This window comes from Xenopus laevis, chromosome 5L (genome assembly GCF_017654675.1).
Source record: "Xenopus laevis strain J_2021 chromosome 5L, Xenopus_laevis_v10.1, whole genome shotgun sequence".
Classification (NCBI taxonomy): Eukaryota; Metazoa; Chordata; class Amphibia; order Anura; family Pipidae; genus Xenopus; species Xenopus laevis.
Window position 1 is genome coordinate 96,768,996 of NC_054379.1, and position 14,060 is coordinate 96,783,055.

The window sequence follows — 14,060 nt, forward strand, 5'->3', positions numbered from 1 at the left end:
ACCACAGACATTATACTCACACATACACAGTAGAGTAGAATCCAAAATGTTACTCTACTGTAAATGTGAGTGTCTAAGTTTGAAGAGGGTTGGTCTTAAAAGGCAAGCAAGATGGCAGTGTGGCATGGCATGGTGTAGAGCTGCATTTGTTTTTCCATATGTCTAAAAGTTAAACGTTATTCAATTCCCTGGAGGGTGCCTAATTTATCACTTGCGATTTTGATATTACTCACTAGAGCCAGTGATACAATGTTATAGCAGAGTCAGCAACAAACTATTCACAAGAGCATTAATGTTTTTGCCTTACCGACCCAAGGGGTGATGTTTCTCTGCTATGCCATGTAGCAGGATCCAACCAAAAACAGTCCAAATCACCTGCAAGAACAGAATAAGATAAAGCGCAACAAATATATGGAGATTGTCACAAAACAGTCTTTAGTTATATATATTTTTATTTATTTTCATAGTTATAACATATTACTCCATACTACCCAAGCCATGCTAGTGGTTTCATGGGATACAACATTTTCTCCTTGAACTAAAGCTTCACTATTACTCTGAAGAACTTTATTTCACTAAGAACATACTTTGCTTTTTGAGGTTGCTCCAAAAACATATTCTTTTATTCCTACAGTAGCTCCATAGTGGCAGGAGCTGCACTGTCACAAGCTGGCATCAGTAGTCTTGAGTTACATGCTGTAAATCCTGCTATTGTCCTTCACGACAGGCCTTTTGACTGTTTCCAGAGCCAATAAACATATGTTTATTGTGGGAGCAGTGGCATAACTAGATATTACTGGGCCCCAAAGCAAAAAAATAACTTTTTCTTATCTTGAGCCAATAGATAAAACATTCTCAGGCAGAAAACTCAAAGGATCTATAGATGATTCCCCTTCAAGCAAAAAATTCCATACTTTCAGTATTTTTCAGTGATAAAGCACGTGCTGCTTATGTCACTGCAATGGACATCATCAGCAAGTACAGAGATATGTTGAAATGCAGTAACTTGACATACTGTTGCACTGCTTTATCTGGAGTGTGGTATAGCAGTCTGATGGCAAAAACAAGTTCTATAGACTTCATTATAGCTTTATTTGATAATTGATGTCATGTAAAACTGCTCATTATTCAAACCTATTATAACCTTTTCAAGAAGCTTCCTATATTTATATTTATATGCTGCCTTGCATACCTGTCAAGATTTATTAAAGAAAACAGCCAATGTGTCCAGATTCAAGTTGAAATTCCTTAACAGGCAAAGATGAAGGAGACCAGCAAGCAGACACACTTGTATAATCTGCATTCTTCCATTTCTCTCAGGAACATAACTCGTACCTTTTGAAATATTCACTATCAACATTCATGAACCCATCCAACAGAATACTTTGCATGTAAGTTTATTCCTATTGGATTGACATTGCAGAAGCCCCCCTAATCATTACGTGCACAGGCTCTTTCATGTGTCTGGTTCATGCCTGTGTTGCTGTGAATAGAAGTTATTACATAATTTGCATTTTGTTCACTTATTGATTGCTAAGTGCTTGAGGCTCATGTGCTTTATCCTGCATTATTGCTGGTGCTTAAGTATTCAGGTTAGCAAACACCATGTGTTTTGTGTTATCATGTCTAGGAGATGTAAATGAGCTCATAGTCTGTGTCTTATCCAGAAAGGAGAATATTATTAGGACATTTTATATTTCATTTATCAATTAACACTTATCACATCAAGGGTATGAAATAACAGAGAAACACAAAAGGCCTTTTTATTATTCCAATTATATCATCTTTTCAGAAAATTAACTTTACACAAGTGGGTGCAAGAGCATATTATATTAGGAATGCAGAAATATTCTCTCTGTGTATATTTGCATTTACACTTGTCTGTGGGAACTGCAATATTGATTGCCATGGGAAGGGCCTGCCACAGTTTAAAGTCAAAACTGTTATCAAAATGTTTATTGCTTCATCTGAAACATATGTTAGAGACCTTGTCCAAGATAAACAATATGACAACTAACTTTCACATGTATGAATGCATCTTTGAAGAGATGTTCTCTGTACAACTAACTAAAATATGTCTATACCATATCTCCTACTTATAATACAAATTTGTTACTACCTAGACTAAACTGCATGAAACATAGATATTAAACTGTTTAATTATTCAGAAGGATATGAAGTCAGACATAATTAGATAGCAACAGCATAAATAAAACCACCACCAAAGACAAAGAAATACATACATAACAGCACTGAAACATTCTCTCTGGCTTATAAATACTGCTCTGGCCATCAGTTAATGGATTTCTTTTCATTATACAATATCCTATAGGGAGAGATTGCAATGCATAATGGTTGGACTTCCAGTAAAAGATCATGTGACATTCCCTATCCATATAAATTAGTGATTCTAAAGCTATACAATGTACAGGATCCATTACGTGGGGATGCTGCTAATTTTAGAGGGGAAGCTAAATTCTTTGTCTCACCAACTTTCTTGACTATTGAGCCTAGGACGTGAGGCAGAAAATGGAAAACTGCTTCACAAATCCTTCTGATAAACTGCTCAGATAACAGCATTGCGCACACGACTATGAATGATTCAGCTTGCACAATCATCTAGAACACGGAGAGGTTTTAGCATCGGCATGCCTTGAATATTAAAGCATTCTTTGATCTTGATCATATATCCTTGAGAGCGTAAAAAGCTCTAACTTTCATATAACATAGACTAGAGGTTGTATTTGAATTGATTCTGAAATGACATGGCATAAGATATACTATGTAAAAAGATGCTCTAATCACAGACTTCTAGCAAAGCGTAACAGTAGCCACACTATCACTCAATAGCTTAAACGTTAATTGCAGCACAGAAAGGACACTTATTGCTATACAAAAGGCTTTTAAAATGTACTAACCACAGCACGACTGAGAGGAGACAGGGCACTCCAACTGTCTTCTGCCAAAGAGAGCAGCTAAAAATAACCCAGACAAAACTGCATGAATTGTATTCCAGTAAAATCAGTGCATGCTATGTAATAACTTAAGAGAAATAAAGTATTAAAATGAATTATTTAGTACAGAAGTCACCTCAAAAGACCGATAAAAGAAATCCTATAGGTCCATTTGACATATAATTGTCTATATTACTTTAAGACTCCAGTAAAAGTGAGTACTGTCTTACTCTCTACCCTGGACAAGATGCAGCGATCACTTGTTTTTTACCTGACCCTGAGTGCAGCGTCTGCAGGAGAAATTGAAAGAGTCCAGAGAACATAGCAGGAGCAAGTGATGGTTTATAAACTGCTCTTCTGTAAAGTACGTAGATGGTGATCAGATTGCGCATGTAGCAAAGCAACAGAGCAATAAAATAATCCAGTTTCTTTTTCAGAACTCTGTACAGGAACACCATCAGGCAGTGTTTTCTTTGAAGCATGAGCCAAAATAGTCTGCAGTATTCCCACAGCAGAAAGCCCCTATATGCTCCTGTCATTGAAACAAATCTCTGCAGAGCATTGTCCTCATTGATTAACACATGAATCAATAGGTACTCAGTACAGTGCTAACTAGGTCTCAGCCTCCCATGACACAACAGGCCTGATGAGTTTAGAATTAACTGTGTCATGAAGAGGGATGGAAATGCTGGCTATTTGTCCAGAACGCAATGAAATAAATGTGGCACCTCATAAAGCTGACAAGGTAAAAAGTAAGTATTCACTCAGGAATAATGTGAATCAATAGGGGAGCTGCTGCTATTAGTCCTTCCTTTCCTGCATAAATTGCTTTTATAGGACTATATGTACCTTGCAGACTAGGCAAATCAAAATTTAATCTGCAGTGAAAGGCAGCACAGTCTCCTGCATATAAAGCTACATTAGAAGGGTTAAAAGAGGGCTGGGTGATTAAAAATCCAAACTGCTAAACTGCACAGTGATGCACCTCTGATGGCACCCAACTCCAAGCTTTTTTTATAATCCTTAAAATCTTTTTTTATGTCTTGTTTGCTCTACTGAGAACCCTGAAAAAAGATGAAAATGGGCAGTTGTTCAAAAAAAAAATGTTGTCTGTGCAAACAAAGAATTTGTCTATTTATCTGTTGGGGTGCATTAAAGATATATGATGTGGCCGCATTAGTACATCCCTCTTTGAAGCTCTGAGCAGAATTCATAAACGTTAGCCCAAAATTAGAATTAATTTACTCCCATAACATATACGTGGCGCCCAGAATGAAAGTTTAATACCAAATTGTACAAAAAATGCTTTAATCAAGAAACTGGAGTGAGATCTTTAAGAATTTGGTGTTCTTACATGTATGGGAACTATTATCTAGAAAGGCTGGGACCCGAGGTTCTCCAGATAAATGGGTTTTCCATAACTTGGATCACTATACCTTATTGGGCATATTTATTAATACTGGAGACAAACATTACAGTTAGGGGCACATTTACTAAGCTCGAGTGAAGGATTCGAATGAAAAAACTTTGAATTTCGAAGTATTTTTTTGGGTACTTCGACCATCGAATAGGCTACTACGACCTTCGACTTCGATTCGAACTAAAAATCGTTCGACTATTCCACCATCCGATAGTCGATGTACTGTCTCTTTAAAAAAAACTTTGACTACATACTTCGGCAGTTTAAACCTACCGAGGTACAATGTTAGCCTATGGGGACATTCCCCATCACTTTTCTAAGCTTTTTTTGATCGAAGAAAAATCCTTCAATCAATCGCTTAAAATCATTCGAATCGAAGGATTTTATCGTTCAATCAAACGATTTTTACTTCGATTGATCGTAGGATTTGCCCTAAATCCTTCTAATTCTATATTCGAATTCGAGGATTTAAAATCGAGGGTCGAATTTGAGGGTTTATTAACCCTCAATATTCGACCCTTAGTAAATGTGCCCCTTAATGTTGCCCGTAGCAATTCAGTTGTTTTTAGATTGTTACCCAGAAATAAAGACTTTTTTTCAATTACTTTCCATTATTTATTTTTTTACTGTTTTTCCAAAAGTTTAAAATTGAATGTTTGTGATTCTGGTGTTTGAGTCTGGAAGCTCAGTAATTCAGGCGCAGACTCTAACTGTTACAATTTTGCAACATTTAGTTGATACATTTCTGAGCAGCATCTCTGGAGTATTAGTAACTATTGTATCAATTCTTACAGCTGCCTTTAATGAAACCCAAGGATTGTGCTCAGCAGGGACAAAGATAAGAAATGTATCAACTAAATGTATCTATTTAGAAAAGTTTACAGGGTCGGCGACCCCGCCTCCAAGGGATGCTTCAGAACGTGAAAAATGACACTTTACACTTAGGGGCAAATTCAAGGGTCGAGTTAATTAACCCTCGAAATTCGACTGGGGAATGAAAATCCTTCGACTTCGAATATCGAAGTCGAAGGATTTTGCGCAAATACTTAGATCGAACGATCAAAGGAATAATCGTTCGATCGAACGGTTAAAATCCTTCGAATCAAACGATTTGAAGGATTTTAATTCAAGATCGAAGGATTATCCTTCGACCAAAAAAAGTTAGGGACCTTCCCCATAGGCTAACATTGAGCTCGGTAGCTTTTAGGTGGCGAACTAGGGGGTCAAAGTTTTTTCTTAAAGAGACAGTACTTCGATTATCGAATGGTCGAATAGGCAAACGATTTTTAGTTCGAATCGTTCAATTCGAAGTCGTAGTCGAAGGTCAAAGTAGCCCATTCGATGGTCAAAGTAGCCAAAAAAACACTTTGAAATTCGAAAGTTTTTTTTCTTCTATTCCTTCACTCGAACTTAATGAATGGGCCCCTTAATATCAGAAAAAGGGCCACACGTAGAAAATAGTAAGTCAATGAAAAAGGTATTTCTGGTGATATATCTGAAAACAACTAGTTGTTTGAAGGTGAACCACCCCTTTATTATTCAAGTTTTTTTTTGCCAAAAACTTGATTCATTCAAGTTTTCAGGTATTTTTTTATGCAGAATTCACTGATTCCAGTTTTTTCCATTTGAGTTTTTTCTTAAATCAGAAAACATTCTTGTTGTGCGTTCATTCGAGGTATAAATAATTTATGGTTTACATGCCCGAGCTGGTTGCTAGCTACTGTCAGGTGCATTGAAGTCACCATTATGTTGCTCCTCCCGTGTTAGAGAGGGGAAGCAGGAAGTGAGAGCATGAGGTGGAGAGGAAGCGCTAGTGTGTGCCATCTCTGCATTGGAAAGACAGCTCTGTTGCGGATAGGGAGTGGTTAATACAGGTAGAATTAACCCCTAATGATCCATGGAGAGGTTATTAACCAGATAACTTTGTTTAATCTGGAAGTTTTCTATGTTTGTGTTCATTCTCCTTTCAATACAAAGTGAATGCATTTACATTAGAGGCAAGCATCACCGGTGACGTTGCCCATAGCAACCAATCAGATTTCAATATTTTCCTACATGTTAGAAAACAAAAGCAAAGATCTGATTGGTTGCTATGGACAACATCACCGGTGATGTTTGTCTCCACTGTTAATAGATACTCCAAAGGGTCTGATTTAACAAAGCCAGGGCCTCTGCATGCTGCTGATCCTTTCAGGGCCTTTAAAAAAACATAGAAAGCTTGACTTTTATGTTTTCGAAAAACCTGCTTGGGGAAAAAATGATCGGCAGGAAACTAAGGTTAGTGGATACTGATTTCCTATAATACATATTTTAATACTGTAAGTGCAGAATTCCTTTATTACATGGACATATTTTAGTATGTGGATTAATATGTAAAGGGAAACTGTTATCTGTAATAATGTATAGATCCATGAGGATGGATGAATCTGAATTATCCTATAAAAAAGAGTTAACAATGTAGGACAACTAACGAACATTTAAGAGGATGAGATTATTTTTGTTATTTCAATAATTGCTTCTTCATTTAAACTGCATTTTACACTCTGCAACCAAATCACTCGTGTTGCAATTTGATGATGGAAACATATTATTGATTGCCAATCCATTGAATCTCTTCCCCTTTAAATATTTCATGCAGCATGGTGTTATATTACTGCAATACTAGTGTATGTGTCATAATGTGTTATCTACCCCAACCCCAACAACTCCACTTCTGAATCATTATAATGGTTACTAATATGTAAAATATGTGCTGAATAAAGTACCCCTCTTGTAAAATATAAAGATATTTTTAGTTACCAAGGAGATCCATTCTAAAATGATTAGTTAGCAAGTAATATGCACCCATTGTAAAAAAAAAAAAAAAAAAAAAGTCACCAATGAGTTTCATGGCCATATAAAATCACTAGGCCACAAGCTATACAGGTCATGAAGTTTGGGGTCATGCCCTGATTCTACAGTATCTGCCCAGTGCCAGCCTTATACCTGGATCCTGTGCTAAAACGCTCACATATTAAAGCAAGGGGTACAATACATTACATAACATACATAACTTCAAAAAGTCAGTTAATAAGTAAACATTTAGTACTATGTTTGTGCTCCAATTATTAACAGGTGCTTATTTTTGAATTCCAGTCTTGGAGGCAAGGTTTGGTTGAATAAAAAACAGTTGTATTGCCAAACAGAGCCCCCTGTAGGCTGTCAGACCACACAGGGGCTATCAAATAGCCAATCAGAGCCCTTATTTGGCACCCACAGTAATTATCTTATTACAAGTAATAAGATTGAGGTCCCCCATCTTAGAGTAACCCTGTGCAATTACAAAGGATGACATTTATAGCACCCAGAAATGCTCCTCTATACATTGCAGTCCTGGACACAGCCATACTAGAAACAAATTTTAACAATGCTGAGCTCCATGATAGATTTAGCAATTTTGACCTAAAACTATGCTTACTAGGCGCCACCTACTAAAATCTTTGTATCTACGAAACCCTAAACTATAACTCCACTGATCCTCAGAGATCTAGTCCAGAGCAAAAGATGATATAAATAAAGTTGAAAAAATTGTTTTTGGTTTGATAGGCACAGGCTCATGCAGGTACTTTTTCACTGGGGAATTAGCACAGAGTAACAGGGCAACCACAAACAAAATCAGATGAAAACCAATTATTAACATTTGCGTTTGTTTTAGTGTCCTAATTATTTTGCATGAAATTAGTCTTCCCAGAAGTGCTGGAAAGGTAAGAATGCCTCTAGAATAGGTAAGTTACAAACAGTAGAAACAAAAGCTGGATAGCACTAGGAAGACAGCATACATCAGGAAGAAACATTGCTGGTACCTGCAAAAGTATAGATGTCTATGTGGATGCTGATAATAATGGTACCTTGATTAATTGATTATCTAACCTCCAGGTTGTTGTTGGTGGAAAAGTAAACTGAGAAGTGTGAAGTCCAGAGAAAGTAAGTTAGATGTCACAAGTACAGTATGCTGAAATATGTGCCTTCCCGTGGGAATGAGGCAAGTATAGGTAGGACAATGTGGATTTAGCTGACCCAAATTTCTTTATTTTCTGTTATTGAGCAAATGTTAGCACGAAAAGTATTTTAGTTGCAAATATATAAAGCTGTGAAAAAAACAGGGCAGAAATACAATTTTCCGTGCTGCTTTTTTATACAACCCATCAGTGTATAACAGCAATTTAAAAATCTGTGTCAGTGGAAACGCAAAGAAATAATTAAGAAGAAAAATTGTGTTATTTATACAATTTCACTACACTGGTTTCTACTAGTGAAGAGAGCAAATGACACCCATAGACTCCAATGGGTGAAAACAAAATTGTCGCCCATACACTTCAATGCATTTCAGAGAATTTTCACAGTTTCATGAATTTTTGGCAAAGCGAAACAGGTCAGAATAGCTCATACCTGGTTTCTACATCTTTTTATTAGTTACTATAATCCACAGTGGACTTCCATTCATTCACTAGACTATACAGTTTTAACATAAATTCAGAAAGGGTTAAATTGACTACGTTGTAAATTGATCTCTAATTGTTTCTTTCAATATTTGACACATTGCTTTGTTGTCTACTAGAGTCTGCTATAATATATTACAATAATGTGCATCTAAAGAAAATTAAATGAACACTAAACCACAATGGCTACAAGAAATAGTTTTCCATCGTGTCAATTTTGAAAATAAATAAATTACATCCTGTACTTGAGTGACATCTAGGGGCAGATTTATCAAAATTTTAATTTCGTATTTCTTCTCAAAGTATTATAATCGCGACTTCTTTCATTCTCTGGTGTTTCACCTTTGTTGTGAGAATGTTCTTTGGTGTGAAGATGCCTAGGAAATGTATTTAAGGTTCTGATAGACTTTAATGTTTAAGGAACTCTAGAACTCTTAAGAACCCCTAAAAGTAAATGGGATGCTAGAAAGATTTCCATACAAATACACGCCATTGTCAAACTAATCTCTGCAGCTTTTTGCCCCCCAAATTCTTTTGGCAAGAAAAAATTATCAGTTTTCAATCATTTTTTTCTACAAAGTTCAAACTAAAATTTTCTCTCAGCCTTTGATAAATCCGTTAAGACATTAAATTAATTAAAACCATGTTTGAGTGTAGATTTATTAACACACAGTTAAAGTGTATCAAGTGTTATGTGTGATCATTATAGCTTTACAAACACATTAATTAAACCTTTACTCAAAACATTGTTGGTTCGTGCATGGAACGTGCATTGAGTTTGCAAATACCATGCTGAAAAGGAGCAACCTACAGCATCCAAACAGCAGGTAGCATTTACTGGTCACCAGTTTTAAATGAATATCTTGGTTGCTATAGGTTACAGCATCTGGGCAAATGCAATGCCTTTTATTACATATGGAAGTATAAAAAAAAGGTAAAAAATTATCTACTGGTCTTGTAACTCATAACAACTAATCAACAGATGGCAATTACTTTAGAGGTTGTCATTTACTCGAGTGTGCAAATATATTCTTATAAATCATCCCCATTTATCATTATTCAACCAAAGCTACAGATGAAGTTAAATCTCTATGTTTGGTTAATGTATTCATGGGTTTAACGTTTAGAACCCCTAACATTAATGATGTCCCACATGCAACATGTCCAGTTTCCAGCATTTAGTTTCTGAGCAACCTGAAATTTTAATACATTAGCATGCTTTTTCTTAATGAGAAGCTCCTAGGTTTTCCCATCAAAGTTGTACAAATTTAGGGCTTTCTAAATAGGATATAAATGTAATACATAATAGTCACATCAGGTAGAATAAATTAAAAAAAGTATGTAGGATTTGATAATGTATTTTTTCTAGACTAATCCTATCACAAACTAGTTACACTCACAATCTGGTTGGCGAATGACCTCTTACACTTGCAATCAGAGGTCCTGGGTTAACCAGATTTCCTAAGTGGCAGCCCCCTTGTGTTTCAATCCTAGCAGACCAAGCAGTGCTATTTGGCCATTCATTTTTGTGGTCAATAAGCACATGATCCAGTGGTAAATGATACAGCCATTAAATATCCATTACTGAATTAAATCTTACCTTTTTCACTGACACTTTCACTTTCTATTTCCGCATCTTCACAGCTTGTATATTCCGGGGTTGATGCTCCTTCATCATCTGAGCTACTAACTGACATCTGTCTTTTTTTGCCTCCTCTTTTCGACCTGTGGGGCTTTGGTGGGGTAGGTCTAACAGATTCTGATTGATCAGAACTAAGGGAGTCATTTCTCAACAATGTCTCCATCTTTTCACGTTTAGCTTTCCTCAGAGCGGAACTGGGATCTAATCTAGTCTGTTTTCGAAAGGAATCATGGTTCATAGAGTCTATATGTTCTGGAGGAACCAGGCTGTGTTGAGAACTATGGAGACTGTGATTGGCAGTTTGTTTTGGCTTGGAAACTAATACTTCACCATTTCTGTCGACAGAATAAGACCTCTGATTCTCCAAAACTGATTTTTTGTCCTGAGATGGTGATCCTTGTGAGTTTTTGCCTAGTTTATTCTCAGGTACTTCAGCTTCATCTAACTCTGTATGTGGTAAAGATGCATCACTGTGCCGTCGTTCATGCCTTGCCTTCGAAACCTTTGCATGCATGCGCATTTGCTGTTCTTCAGGTTGCGGTTTAACTGGATACCTAGCTAAATTAGGATCACTTCTGTATCGCGTATACTCATCCTCTGTTCTTTGTTTGTCTTCTTCCATGTTTGTATCTTCTTCTGTTTTTTCTGGAATGTCCTGTGACCTTCCTTTCCCTAATCTTCTGCTTTCTCTTCTTTCTTTGTGTTCTCTGTCATCCACATGTCCCTCAGCTTGTTGGTTTAAACACTTTTGCACTCTTTTGCGATCGTTTTTCAGGACTTTTCCATTTTGCTCTGAAATTGCTAAGATCTTCTTCCTACAAAAGGGCAACAAAGAAAGATAAATTGTTAAGATAAAGGAGTCATTGTCAGGTCATTATTTACTAGAGTACATTTGATAAATAACATTACATTACATTACATTTTTCTGGTCAGGCTTTTTGGGGAAAAAACTCACATTTTTTGAGATATATTATACCCCAATGCTGCAAAAAGCCAGAATAAGAAAAAACAGCATCTCAAACCTGTTGAGGTCATGCATAAGTCAATGGCAGATGTCCCTATCCCAATTTGAAGATATCATGGTCTGTGCTGGGGTTAGCCTGATAATTCAAATCATTTGGGGTTTTCAAGTGAAAATCGAACAATTCGAAAAAATCATACGATTTGGGTTTATGCTAGATTTTATCGAATCTTTCAGTTATCTGATTTTTTTCAATTTATTTTAATGATAAATAAGGCAAAAACATGGATGGGTGTTTGGTCAAACTTTGTTTTATAAAAAAAAAAATTAAATTCAGATTTAAATTCAGATTTTAGTAAATAACCTCCTAACTGTATACAAAAAGAAAAAAAGTAGCAGCAAAGAAGCTCTGACCCCTACACACAATAATGGCAATTGTATCATGACATAGTATAAACAGAAGAACAAGTACTGAAACAGTATCTAAAGAGAATAGACTGAAAGCTTGCAAGTCAAACTCTGCTAACATATTTACATATTTCACAGTGAATAAATATCACAATGAGACCTAGACCTAAAACAAAGCCTAAATATTTGGCGGTTTGAACATATACAGTACATAAGTGTTTTTTTAAATAACCATACATTTAACATGAAAAAATATCTCAGTGTCATGTCAGAATGCTAAATAAGAAGTAGACTATGAATACATGAATAATAAATGAATGTTCATTTTACGACATAAGAAAGTCTACTTACTATTTATTATTTGACATTATGACCAAATGATTCCCATATCCTAGATGGCTAAAGGTAATATAAAAGAAAATGTCCCAGGTGCTTCAACTGGATATCTACAAAAGTGAATTGACTTTTGGTATTTGTATATATTCACACACCACAGGGAAGGGATCTCTCATGCCTCACTATTATCACATCCTTTTCACTTGGCATGCTACCTTCAGATCTAGGGCTCAAAAGTTTTGAGAACAGCATAAAAGAAAGAATTAAAATAAGAAATCTATTTTATAAAAAGAAAGACAATGGAAAATAGAAAACCAGACTTACAATCAATGGTTTCTGGGGAGCATTTTTTTGTCTTGCCAGTGTGCTTCTGTTATAATACACGCACCTCGCACAGCATATCACCATTCCCTTTTATACCAGACAATGTGTAGCGATGCTAACCTTCAGTAAAATCTTGCCGAAAATATTACAAGTGAATCACACAACACCATAAAACCTGCTGGACTGCGCTCTTTTGATGCCGTACAGACATTTAATAGCTGCCGGTTACATAACCATCTGCTGCTGAAATTCTGGCCAGTTTTCTCTATGCTTTCTAATTCATATATACACACAAGCATTATCTTTCTTACAGCCAATTAATCAATTCTTAGAATGGACATATATAGTTTAAACATCTCAGTACAGTAAATCCTTAGACGCTGAGTTCTCAAAACAAATGAATAAACTCTGGTGAATAAAAATGCCCTGTATCAAAAAAGGTTTGACCAAAATTTCGAAGAACAGGATTTAAAAAATTTGGGAAGTCTATTAATAAATTACATTTTGGCTTACATTTGCACTACCTTTCATAAAACAGCAACACATTTATGAATTTCAACCCAGAGTGGAGGTGGTCAGTTGTTTTTTGAATATTTACATTTTATTCATTTTTACATTGGTTAAAAGGAAATGACAGCACTGATATTTAAATCAGTCATGTCAGTCAGTAGTTAACACCTCGTTGGTCTTCTCTATACCAGTCTTTTTGTATTATAATCAACCTAAACACTACTTCAGAAACTCTACTATAATTTTATAAACAAGTTGCTGTGTAGCCATGGGGGCAGCCATTCAAGCACAGGATACTCAGTAGATTACAGATAAGTTCTGAAGAATCCCATTGTATACTACAGAGTTTACTTGTTATCCATTTTATCCGTGTATCCTGTACCTTTTCTCTTTTTTTTTTTTTTAATTCAAGTCTGCTTTTATTGAGAAAAATATACAAAAAAATACGTACAAGGTACATGGTACATGCTGCAAGAACAAATTTTAGAGGTTACATATTATATGTCACAAATCACAATTTTTGCTAGTTCCCAAACCTAACCTCAGTCTTTCATAAGTTTCCACAAATTTGGTTAGAAAAATCAACTTTTTGACCCTTGTTACAACGTATCCTAGGGAGTGTGGGTGGACATGGAGACCTGATGAATAGTCCATGGCTCCCAAATCTTAATGGTCTTATTCTTCTTGTCATTGTCAGATTCTGACATTATTTCCATAGTTCTCCTTGTGTTCCTTTTCTCCTTTTTCAGCTTTGAATGGCTGCCCTATGGCTATACAGCAGCTTGTTTATATAAACTAAAGTAGAGTTTATGAAGCAAACACACCAGTTGTACCAGTGCAGCACAATATGTACATTATATTTTCATTACTTTAATTTACTTTCACTTTAAAATTATTCCTTTAATATAGGTAGTAAAATTTTGAAGAAATTAGATGTTCTACCCCAACAAGACCTGTAATTGAACTGCACTGTCCAATCTCCCAAAAGCCTTAGGATGCTGGTAATTGATGTTTAAAGAAGGCAGCC

The 14,060-nt window shown here is 35.8% G+C and overlaps 1 protein-coding gene across 14 annotated transcripts in view; it reads right to left on the reverse strand.

Annotated features, from left to right (window-relative positions):
* The window catches only part of LOC108704156 (regulating synaptic membrane exocytosis protein 1), a 203,831-nt gene that overhangs the window by 112,820 nt on the left and 76,951 nt on the right, over nucleotides 1-14,060 (reverse strand). For 13 of the 14 annotated variants that reach the window (XM_041563146.1, XM_041563135.1, XM_041563143.1 and 10 more), the window contains 3 exons: nucleotides 10,453-11,309; nucleotides 2,919-2,975; nucleotides 308-375 (listed from right to left, as the gene is read on the reverse strand). In XM_041563146.1, coding sequence (XP_041419080.1) covers nucleotides 308-375; nucleotides 2,919-2,975; nucleotides 10,453-11,309 — 982 coding nt within the window. The remainder of the gene's footprint in view (nucleotides 1-307; nucleotides 376-2,918; nucleotides 2,976-10,452; nucleotides 11,310-14,060) is intronic. The other variant, XM_018240564.2, reaches the window with a different exon arrangement.